This window comes from Delphinus delphis, chromosome X, assembly GCF_949987515.2.
Source record: "Delphinus delphis chromosome X, mDelDel1.2, whole genome shotgun sequence".
Taxonomy (NCBI): domain Eukaryota; kingdom Metazoa; phylum Chordata; class Mammalia; order Artiodactyla; family Delphinidae; genus Delphinus; species Delphinus delphis.
The window spans coordinates 14,106,647-14,119,167 of NC_082704.1; the positions used below are offsets into that span (position 1 = coordinate 14,106,647).

The window sequence follows — 12,521 nt, forward strand, 5'->3', positions numbered from 1 at the left end:
GGCTTACGACAAAGATCTGTCCACAAATACTGGACTCTAGTTAATAAATCTGTTACAGACATATGTAACTACTTTATGATACTAGGGTCAAACAAACTAGTGAATCAAGCCACATTCTCACTGTCAAAGAAAAAATGTTTAAGAATAAGGAAAAGGGGAAGGCTAGGGGATTCCTGTGGTGGGGATGAGAATGGAGACAATAGCCTTATGGAAATAAACATACGGATGTCTCCACTCTCATCCATACCACAGGATTCATTCTAGCCCAGATACAGAAGTAGATATAGATGTGTGTGTACACGGGTTAGTATGCATGCTTATATTTCCTAGCTCTGTCCACTGGGAGGACCTAGAAGCAAAGACACACCAACAGTCATAAGCACACCTAGCACTCAGATCTTTGTTTCTAACACCATTGTCCAATAAAGGAATCCTTGAAGTAATGGCTGATTCCAGAGCGGGGCAGGGCAAACCCAAGGTGAACCCGTAGTGTCCTATGGTGCCAGGAAATAGTAAAGTGCTTGAAAAGGGGTGGGGCTAATGGGAAGATGCATGGCAAATGTTCTGGGGGAAACATGTGCAATATAAATGAACCTGAGATTTATGTTCAAAGCTCTCAAATACTGTCATAATGAAAGAAAAAAAAAAATGTTAGGAAAAGAAGTTCTACTGAAAAGCTACCAAGTTTGAAAGTCACTTCAGTCATGAATCATAACGGGGAAGCTCATTATGAAGCACACTCATGCTGTATAAAGAGAAAACTTGAAACTTAATTTGGCAGTTTTTATCGGTAATGCTTGAAGTTACAAATAATAATGAAAAAACAATTAAAAAATCATTACTCTTTCAAGTGAAGTATCTATAAAATTCACATTTAAAAATGGCAAAGAGCACACACAACCCTTCATGCCAGAAAGTTATTTTGTCTGAAGCTGCCCACAGGATCATAAAATAAGCCGGCAGAAAAACTTGAAGATCACATTAGAGGAACTCTGTAATCATCTTTGAAAATGCTTCCCAGTGCCAGAGGAAGTCAGTTTACATTCTTAAAGATCAGTTATGACCTCGAAAAAGCTCTTTAATGTACAAGTCATTTGGAATTATTACCTTCAATGAGCTTAATATTTTCCTCTATGCTACCGGTGTATTAGTTTCCACATAAGAGGTGGGCGCCAAGGTTAAGTGCCAAAGAACTAAGAGCCAGGTTCTGGAATAAGATTGCCTGGGTTCGAATTCCTCATCTGCCACTTCTAGCTGTGTGATCCTGGGCAAATTATGCAACCTCTCCAGGCTTGCATTTCTTCATATGTAAAATTCGGATGATTAAAAAAATCCACTTCACCTCATAGGGGTTATCATAAGGATTCAGAAGTGCTTAGTATGGTTCCATTGCATATGGTGATAATTCAATTAATGATTAATAATAAATAGGGTTTTGGGGTTTTTTGTTTGTTTTGTTCAACCTGAAAATAGGTCTTGCTTCTCATTCTAGGTAATTCAGATACAATTTTTAAATATTTTATTTGCTTTTTAACATTCTGTCATTTATTCAACAAATACTTATCGAGCACTGTAATTTGCCAGGCATTCTCGTAGGTGTCTGGGATATAGCAGTGAACGAGACTGTCCCAGTCCTGCCCTCATGGAGCTGATGGTCTACTAAGGGGAGACAGCTGATAAGTAGAGAAATAAAGGAAAAGCTCCATTTGGCAGGTGCTTGTCAGGGAACAGCTCTGCTATGGACGTCCCCACATAGGCCATGAGGACAAGGTCAACTGCAGTCTGCCCCAAGTCTCAGACGAACGCCCTGTGACCCTCCCAGGAACATGGTAAACAGCCACGTGAGGAGCTGTCGGGAGGCCATTGGTCATCCACCTCCCGATCTTGCGGCGGCTGCCATGAGGCAGTTTCTGGTCCGCCTCCTTGGTTTTCAAAAGGCGTGGGACTTCCAACCTTGCCGCCCCACTGAGGGTACAGCTGCAGGCTATACAGTCACTTAGTTGGAGTATGGAGCCGACTCCTCCACGACAGGGCAATCCACCACTTGTGTCATCTGTCCTCCCTGTTTTGGTATCATCCTGCGGGACTGGGGATGCAACAAGTGGACATAATGCTGATCTTGCCTACGCTGCTAAGTAATAAACTCTGCATCAGCCTTGGGCTTTGTTTCCTCTGCACCTGAATTGATGGCAGAGTTGCAAGTCCAACCTAGCAGCTGTGGCAGTAGTTGCCATTTAGGGACTGCCTGACCACCTGACAGAGCTAAGGACCACAAGGAAACTAAAACAGAGGTAATGTAATGGAGAGTGACTTTGAGGCTGTTAGGGAGAGCAGGGAAGTGTTCACCAAGGTGACACGTGAGCCAGACAGGCTGATCTGGGGGAACTGAGTGATAGGCGGAAGGAACACCACGTGTGAAATGAACTGAGACAGGAGGCAGAGGATAAATGAAGTTAGACCAGCGGGCAGAGGCTAGTTTACACATGGGCTTGCAGGCCTGAGGACAGCTTGAGTTTTCAAGTGTTAAGGAGGCAAGTGATATACAGTTGACCCTTGAACAACACGGGGGTCAGGGGAGTAGTCCAAAATCTGTGTAGAACTTGTTAGTTCCAAGTGCGCAGATTCAACTCACGGCAGAGCATGTAGCGCTGTGGGTATTTATTGTAATATTCAATACATCTGTGTATAAGTGGCCCGCGCAGGTCAACATCATGTTATTCAAGGGTCAACTGTAATCCGATTTATATTTTTTTAAAGATCATCATGCAAAGAAAGAAAGTAAAAACAAAACACACACACAAGAATGAAAAAAAGATGACCCAAACTGCAGTGCAGGGGCTGACCAAGAGGGGCGAGCGCAGAAGTATGGGGCAGCGGTGTCCGAGCACTCTGGTGAAGGATGCTTGTGATGCAGCCAGGTGCTTGGAGCAGCGAGGTGGGGAAGAGTAGATTATCCACCCCTGTAGGAGTTTGGATTTTACTCGGAAACTGGGAGCCACAAGAAGGATTTGAGCCCAAGAGTGAGTCAACCTAATATTTTAATTAGGATCACTTAGGCTGCTGCGTTGAGAGACTGTGTGTGTGTCGGTCAGGGGGAAGGGGGACAAGAATGGAAGCTGCTATTGCCATAATCCAAGGAAGAAATGATGACCAATTTGTCCACGGCAGCCTTCCCTCCACGAATTTGGCAACTGAACCTCTGAGATTGTCTCTTCTGTGAAATGTGCTTACAATAGATAAAAATAATGTATATAAAGCACTGTAGCACAGCATCGGACACATGTTAAACCTATTAAATAGTAGGTATTATACTGGCTTTGCCAGTTTTATTCCTGAATCCTCTGCACCCACTTTCAGAACAGGTCCTAGAGGTTCTTGTACCTTTAAAAATGCAAATAAAACCTTATCACTCTCTACTTAAAAACCCTGAAGTTCCTTCCGTCTGTGGAATGCAGAAAATCCACCCTCCTGGTCACCGCCTACCAGGTAGGTGGTCCAGGGTCTGGCCCAGGCCTTCCTCTCCAGTCTCAGGGCCTGCCCCTTTCCTTGCTGGCTGACACTCTGGCCTTCCTTCTCTCCCTCCAACATCTCAGATGGCTTGTCACCATCTCAGTGCCTTTTGCATTTGCTGTTCCTACCATGAGAACTTTCTACTCCAGTGCTTCATGCGGCTGGTTTCTCTCCCATTCAATCGCAGCTCAACCATGAGCTTCCCTGGCCGCCTTATCTAACATATGACACCTACCCCTCATCCTCCAGTCCCCAGCACATTGCTGTTTTAGGTCCTTTACAACTTGCCACTATTGGAAATTATTTTGTTTACTGTCCCTTTCCCCAACTAGAATGAAATCTTCACGAAATCAGGAACCTTGCCCATCTTCCCCAGCACCTAGCACAGAGCGGATGCTCAGTGTATTTCTAGGATCTCAAATGCAGGGAAGGACATTAATTGATTAACTTTCCAAGCTAAAGAATTAAGGCAGTAGCCCAGGTTATCTATAAATCTTTTATACATGGAATTAAAATGGGGACCTAACTATATTTACAGGTATAATACATACAATATTCTAAGCATTCACAAAATGGGAACATATGAAGGGTTTGACACATGAATGTTCCAGGTTGCTAAGGTGTGCTTCTTCTTTAAGCATCAACATTCCCCTGGGTGGTAATACTCCTAAAACAGGGTCCACGTTGTCCTAGCTCCTAAAATCAAGCAAATGAAATTTCATTTTCCTTTCTTATGAACATCCCTATTTTAAGGGGTTGTAATGAAAGAGCAGCCCTGAGGGATTACTGGAGTGTGACATTTATGACCATTTGCGCCAATCCTCAATGACTACACGGCCCCAGAAGGCTACAGCTTTTTTCTTTTGAATACTTTTCCTCCACCTTGACAGACTGCTACCCTACAAATTACTGCTATTCCTGTCAGTATCTCCCCTCCCCTACCTTATAAACGGACTATATCTGATCTGTTGAAAATTGGTTAAAGAAATAAAATTGTTAGAACTGTATGCCCCAAAAGCAGGTTAAGTCAAGTCTGTCTGCACAACATTCTTAAAAGTGTGTGAGCTTCAGCAGGCCTTTCCTTCCTGGCTGTTACCTGGGTTTCTTGCTGGGTTTGTCAACCAGCTAAAACAGAACCACAAACTAAAGAGTCTGCACAAGTCAGAAGGGGAAATAGTTCAGCTTCTTCATGATATTGTACCAACAATCAGACCGATCTTGGTTTAATCCCTGACACTTACTAGCCATGTACCTATCTTCTCGAAACATTCATTTTTCTCAGCAGCGACTTACGTTTATGGAGCACTTGCTAAGCCCCAGGCCGCTGTCGTGTTGCACCTGTACTCTCCCATATAATGAATCCTTACAGTAAGCCTGTGAAGGAGACAGCATTATCCCCATGAATCAGTTGAGAAAACAGGTTCCAAAGTTAAGTAACTCAGTGTCACATAGCTAATAAGCAATGGTCAGGACAGTCTAACCCAGAACTCTTAGCTATTCATTCATTCAACAACCATCATCTGAGCTGCTACCACCTTTGAGGCACTAGGTATACACCTCAGTGAACAAGACAGATAAAAATTCTTGCCCTCCTTTATTTTATACATAGTAGCTTGAACCTCTTAATCTCCTCCCCTTATCATGCCCCTCCTCCCTTCCCTCTATACTACAATGAAATGAAGCAAGTCTTGCCCTCCTTATATGCAGCGTACATTCTAGAGGACATGAAAAGAAGAGACAAACAGTGAGCAACAAATACAAATGTAAATTATACTGCATGTTATTAGATTATACCACTCAAAATTGCCAACTGCCAACTATTTTGACCTACAAAAATGGTAATTTCATACGGTTCGACCTAAGAGAAGGTGGTAAGTGCAACTGAGGGTGAGGAGGGTCCGCAGTCGGAGGCGGGGTGCAGTGGTGAGTAGGGTGGCCCGGGAGAGCCCAGTGAGGTGGCGTGCTGAGGAGAGGAAGCGGAGTTACCCTGGATGCTACACTCACACGGGGTAACGCCCACCTCAGCCTCAGAGGGCACCAAGATCAAATGAGATAACAAAAGGGAAAACTTTTTGTAAACTAGGAAGTTCTAGGACTATAGCAAATTATTATTTAGTATCATTTAAAGTTCCCTGTTTTGCTGCTGGGAATTACAGCAGACTTTGTAAGGCATAAATATAGCTGGATGGCCTGCAAGGTTACTAGTTCATACCTTACCTGGAGCAGAGAAGCAATGAAGAGTTTTGGCTTAAAACTTTTCTGCCTGCTCCCAGAAAACAAAAGGTTTTGTTGTTGTTCTTTAGTCGATAGAGTATTCTCTACCCAAAGAAGGTAACAGTGTATGTCTGAAAAACTGTTGAACTGCAGGTGAGGTTGCAATGGAAGCAATTTAACAGAATTCCAAGAGAGAGCCATGTTATTTTAGCATCAGAAAATGTAATAAACTATATATCATGTGTCTAAAATCTGAGGTCTCTGAAGTAGGTAAGAATCTCACTAGCTCCACCAACCCATTCTACCAGATAATCATTATTTGCTCTGCTTGGTAAAGATTACAATTAAACTAGCTACTGAAATTTAACAGACAAGGAAAAGGCAACCAACAGAAAACTACACTAGGTTAATTTGTAGAGAAATAACAGGTATGCATAGTTTCTTTTAAAGAGACAGCCTTTATTTTAAGGATTTTTACATTGAAGACTTCAAAAAGTGGTAGGTTTTTAGAACGTATTGACCTGTATTTAAAAGGAACTGTTGACAAAGATTCTCCAGAAATAATCTGAACAAGCGGGAAAATACAGTTAATACTACTGAAACCTACTAAAATAACTCCAGGACATATGGTTTATCCGACATAACAATACCTCTAAATGCTGTCACTGATATGAAACTGACTGCTTCTTTTCTAAACACACAGTGGTATAATTAACAATATTCAATCACTTCTGTCCTTTCCTGAATATATAAAAATTAAAATACCAATTAAAAAACTAATATATTCTCCTCTTTCAATGTTTCTTACAGATACAATTTCAATATTTTCATTCATTAGTGGTGTGGTTTAAGAGATTTTTCATTCACAAATCAAACAACAATCCATCCAAAGGGAACTGATACTCTATAGGCTCATAGTGCAAATAAAGAGTTAGGGAATGCAGCAACTGACCTTTCTAAAATACAGAACGGATAAAATTCTTAGAAGATACATGCAATAAGCTCTACTAAGCAGCTGGCCACAGAACTAGAACATCTGATAATTTTCCTGGTGACTTCAAGGGGACTCCAGATGTTTCCAAACTCAACTTGAACTCTCATCTTAGGCTTTGTATTTTGCTTTTCCAGTTTCGCTAATGACACAAACATGCTATAAAATAAAAATCCAGAGATTCACATTAGAAAAGTATACTGTGAAGTGAAAGGCGAGAACAGTACTTGGCATGTCTTCTATGAACAGTATTCTGCTGCAGGGGTTTTTACAAAACAAACGGCCTTCCTCATCTTCCTCACCCGCGTTCACAAACGCGTTCTCGGCACTCCTGCTTCCAGAGGAGGTGGTGGGTATTTGAAGGAGAGTGAATTAAAAGACTTAAACTAGTTCATTTCTCGCTTACTTATGATCACATCTATCATCTGAAATAATAATGGGACAGTTACTGTATATTAAACCTGTTCAACTGTTTAGCCAGCAAGATGTGTTACCCTAGCCTGGCCAAGTTACAGCTTTAAGGACGTCTGTACTTGACTACAGCTTTATGTGACTAATGGGAACCATCAGTCTGTTCAAATTATGAGGTGCTGGAAAGAGAAAACAATTCTTCCCTCTTATAAATTTTTATATGGGTTCTGAAAAATGAGAATGAGGAAAAGAAGCATTACTTACATTCAAATCCCTGAAGTATTCATTATAGTCAAGGGCATATCCTACAACAAACTTGTCTGGAATTTCAAATCCAACAACTAAAAAGAATCACATCATTTAGATACAGAAAACATCACTTTCAAATCTAATACGTGCAAACATTCTCTAAAGTGACTCTAAACCATTTCATATAAAACTTGTTGGGTTAAAGCTGGTTAAATGATTGACAAAGTATTTCACTTACAGTCTGGTCTATATCCAACACTTCGCGGGGTCCTTTTCACCAGCAAGCTGTTAATTATAAAAAGTGACATGTGACACACGGAGACACTGCAGGGCATTACAAAAGAGAATATTCATGGTTTGCAACACGGTTTCATCTGCAGTTTAGAATACTATGGTCAGTTTTAACAAACCCAAAGAAACACTCTGAAATGGAGAGAGCTAAATCACAGGGCTCCCTGGGCAGGGGCAGCAATGAGTTCACACTATAGATGAGGCCCTCGACTGATCTTCACCTGGAACACGATGGACTGTTCTGAGAGCTGCCCCCTGACTACCCACATGCCCATCAAAGGGCAGCTACTTGGGGAGGATGAACGGGTGGGGAATGCCAACGAGCAAAGATGACAAGTAAAGGCTTTCAGTCCAAAATCCCTGGAAAACAATCCCTAAGCCACAAATGGTGTGGGAGAGGTGAGCATCACCTTTCAAGACTTCTAGTAAATAGCTTACAAAGAGGAATGTTAGCTTAAAAAAGAAGTAGCATGCTAAAGGAGCTAGTATTTGTTTTTGAGAGCAGAAACTGCAGGTAGGATGTGTCAACTCTAACGAAAGCTAATTTCATAATCCAAGTGCTGCCTGCTGAAATTTTTCAGCCATTAAAAAACCTGTAATGGTGCTCTGAAAGCCTTTACATATGATAAGGGCAGTCCCAATAAAACAAAATTTCATTACTTCCTAGATAAGTATATTAAAAGGACTGGAAAGGACCTAAAGTAATTCTCAACCTTCGCTGCACATTGGAATCATGTGGGAACATTAAAAAACTATATAAAACTCAGATACCCAGGCCATACCCCTCACCAATTACATCAGAATCGCTGGGGATGGGACACAGATGTAGGTTATGTTTTGCTTTTTAAACTCTCAGATGATACCAATGTGCAGCCAAAGTTGAGAAGCACTGGCCTAAGCCTTATCCTCCAAGGGATCGTAGTCCAGGCAAGTCCCTTGAGATTCTCCTTCCAGTAATTAGAGGACACACTTAGACTCGGGTTCCATTTAGAAAGAAAATAACAAACCAATCACAGCAAAACCCCTTCCATCTACCTGAACTCATTCAGGAACAATCCAAAAAAGGTATCATTAAACTCAGTGCAAGCTGTACTAAGAGTTCAGGGGAACTCGGCACCTCATATTCCTATAGATCTCAATGAATTATTTTGAAATAATTGCAGATTCATAGGAAGTAGCCAAGAAAAAAGCACAGGGAGCGCCTGTGTGCCCTCTCTCCAGTTTCCTCCAGTGAACATGTCACATAACTGTAGTAGATTACCACAACCAGGACATGGACATTGGTGGACTGACCTTATCCAAATTTCATCAGCTTTCTGTGCTCATATTTATATGTGTGTAATTCTACGCAATCGTATCACACGTGTGGATTCGTGTAACCACCACCACAATCAGGATACAGAACTTTCCATCACACATGGCTTTCTCTTGCTACCTCTTTATTTATAGTCACAGCCACCCACCACGCCCTAACCCCTGGCAACCACTAATCTGTTCTCCATTTCTATCATTCTGTCACTTTAAGAAGGTTGTATAGGGGCTTCCCTGGTGGCGCAGTGGTTGAGAGTCTGCCTGTCGATGCAGGGGACACGGGTTCGTGCCCTGGTCCGGGAAGATCCCACATGCCGCAGAGCGGCTGGGCCCGTGAGCCATGGCCGCTGAGCCTGCGCATCTGGAGCCTGTGCTCTGCAACGGGAGAGGCCACAGCGGTGAGAGGCCCGTGCACCGCAAAAAAAAAAAAAAAAAAAAAAAAAAAAAGGTTGTATAAATGGGATCATACAGTATTTGCCCTTTTGAGATTGGCACAGTTCCGTTGAGTTCCTCCAGGTCGTGTGCATCTGCAGTTTGTTCCTTTTTAGTGCTGAGTAGGATTCCATGGTAGGGTGGACCACAGTTTGTTTAACCAGTCACCCACCAAAGGACATTTTGGCTCTTTCCAGTTTGGGGCTATTGCAAATGAAGCTGCCATGAACATTCACACATGGGTTTTTGAGCGGATGTAAGTTCTCATTTCTCTGGGAGAAATGCCCAGAGTGCAGCTGCTGGAGTTGTATGGCAGTTACAGGTTTAGTTTCTTAAGAAACTGCCCAACTGTTTTCCAAAGTGGCTGCAGCACTTGACATGCCTGTCAGTTAATGGTTTTTTAATTTTTAATTTAACTTTTAAGTTAAAAAGCTTTCTAGTCATTCTTAACCCTGCTTTGTACTTAATCTTTTTAGGTATAAAGCACAGATACACATACATTGCATAAATAGATACACAATATATCTGTGATATTAAATTTAATGGCAAGGAAGAGATTAGGAAAAGAAGGTTGAGAAACAACCCACTTGGGCCACAGCCCCATCACTAATGACCCTCACACCTCCAGCTACAGGAAGTATCTCTCTCATGAGGCAGTCTATCTCAGTTTCACAGCATACTCCAGGAAAGAGGCACACAAGAATACCTGGAGGAGTATATGCCACAGTAGGTTGACATTTAAAACCCTGAAAGCATGTAGAGAAATGAGCAAATGCACTGATTGGTCTGCAGGAAACTGCTTAGTGCCCTAGAATGCATCATTTCTACACTCTCATCATGCCTGTCCCAAATCCATTTAAAGTAAAAACTCACTGATGATACACTGGCACCAGCTATCAGAAAAGCCCCAAAGGACAAACTGCTGACACACGACTCAGTAGAAGGCTTACTCTGATTCAAAGATGTTCGACAAATACTTTGATCCTTTAAAAGGGGTTTATAAAAACCAGTTAATCGTTTAGGAAATAAAAGTTAGATCACTATCTGACCCCTACATAAAATTGCAGATTGGTCAAAAATTAAAAAAAAAAAAGGAAAAAAAACCCCAAAACATCCAGGGACGTCACCTGACAAAAAAAATAGTAAGGCATGAACTCTGAGCCAGGTTGCCTGGGTTCAAATTTTACCTCTACAGTGATCCAGCTCTGTGCCTCTGGATAATTCCCTATGCCTTGGTATCCCCATCTGTGAAGTGGGAATAATAGTCTACCTCTGAGTCGTTGGCGAGTGAAACTATAATTAGGGATAAACACAGGTAGAACTAATAAGCCAAACAGCACAGGTAGGACCAGGAAGTGAGGCTGGCTTAGAAGAAAGGAAGCAGATATTGTACATTTTCAACGTGGCTACAAAACAAGATGCATCACACAGGACCATTACATCACTCAATTCCAGGAGCTCAGGATCTCCAGGGCCCACTCCTTCCTACCACCTCCTAACCCGTCTTTGGGATCCTTGGTCTCAGTTTTGCAAAGAGGCCCCAAATCCTCTGCCATGCTACCCAGGACAACTTTGATATCATTATTAGATTGGGGAAAAACCAAAGAGTAATAACATTGGGCAATAAGGTGACTGCACTGAAAGGCTTTAACACACGACAAATTATTTACAAAGGACACTTACTGAGTCTTACTTGAGATTATATTACTTTTTGGAGATAAGAAAATTTACCCTTACAAAGAAGCAATTAATCTTTTTTCAAATGAAGAAAGTATCCTATGTCAAAATGTTATTTACATACCTTGCAACCTTGACCATCTTTGGATTATGCTGCTTGACCAAGGAAAGCAAGGTCTGCATTGTTTTGCCAGTGTCAATTATATCCTTTAAAAAAAGAAAAGACATTTAAATGGTAAATAAAACTATCGTACCTTTAAATTCAGTCATCATATAAACACAAAAAAACAAAATCCCATGTATAACTGGAATAATGCCATTTTTTTTTCGGTGCAGTGATTCTCACAATTCATACTGAGATATTCTGGAATCTGTAAGTCATCTGGCTCTCAGCAAGCAGTAGGAATGCCAGTCCTCAGGGCTGGATTTTATAGGCACCAAGAGATCAATGACAGCTAATTTAAGTATATATATGCAAGTATGTACACACATATTTTATTAGAGAGTTGTGGTGCTGCCCTTCATTATAAAAGATATTAGATTTTTTTTTATAAACTCAAGATCAGGATGCTCCAACTCTCGGATGCAGGTGGTTAAGAGACCACACCGAGAAACACTGCTTTATACCATCTTAAAAGTATCCAAAGTATTAAAGTTTTACCATATAGAATTACTTTACATGAAAGTGAATCTTAGCTATTTAGTCAAAAGTAAGACATTATTCAAAACAAACCTATCTCTAATTGGGAAAACATTTCTTAAACCATAACCCTAATGCTCTTCAATGAAAATATTCTCTACAGATGGTATAAAGCAGCGTTCACAAAGTGGGGCTGTAAGTCATCAGAAACATCAGGGCTGGGGATTTGTGAAAAATGCAGATTTCTGGGCTGTGGTAGACAGAATTCTGTTGGCCCCCAGGACTCCTGCCCCCTGGTGTACACACTCAGAATCATCCCCCACTCCCTGAGTGTGAGTGGGACTTGCGAAATGATGGGGTTGTCAGTAGGTTGTGTTACACAAGACAGCTGTAGCAGCCTGGAGAGAGATTCTGCTGGTTTTGAAGAAGTCAGCTGTCATATGAGAGGGCCATGTGCTAGGACATGAGGACAGCCTAGCAAGAAAATGGGGCCCTCAGTCCTGCAACCACAGGAACTCAGTTCTGCCAACAACCTGAATGAATTTGGAAGAGTACCATGAGTCACAGGTGAGATAGGAACCCCAGCCTTGATTCAGCCTGATGAGAGCTGGGGCAGAGGACCCGGCTACCCTGTATTCGAGTCCTGACACCTGAAAACTGAGATAATCAGTGTGTGTTGTTTTAAGCGGCTTAGTCTGTGGTAATTTGTTAGGCGGCATTACTGCAGACAAAATGAAGCAATCTGAAGTGGAATTAGTGAATCTGTATTTTAAAAAAAGCAACCAGTTCCCAGGG

At 41.7% G+C, this 12,521-nt stretch overlaps 1 protein-coding gene across 1 annotated transcript in view; it reads right to left on the reverse strand.

Annotated features, from left to right (window-relative positions):
* Positions 1–6,168: 6,168 nt before the first annotated feature.
* HPRT1 (hypoxanthine phosphoribosyltransferase 1) overlaps positions 6,169–12,521 on the reverse strand; it is a 32,127-nt gene continuing 25,774 nt past the window's right edge. The window contains exons 6-9 of the mRNA XM_060002903.1: positions 11,211–11,293; positions 7,614–7,660; positions 7,391–7,467; positions 6,169–6,874 (exon numbers count right to left, since the gene is read on the reverse strand). Of these exons, the coding sequence (XP_059858886.1) occupies positions 6,827–6,874; positions 7,391–7,467; positions 7,614–7,660; positions 11,211–11,293 (255 nt within the window). The 3' untranslated portion in view covers positions 6,169–6,826. The remainder of the gene's footprint in view (positions 6,875–7,390; positions 7,468–7,613; positions 7,661–11,210; positions 11,294–12,521) is intronic.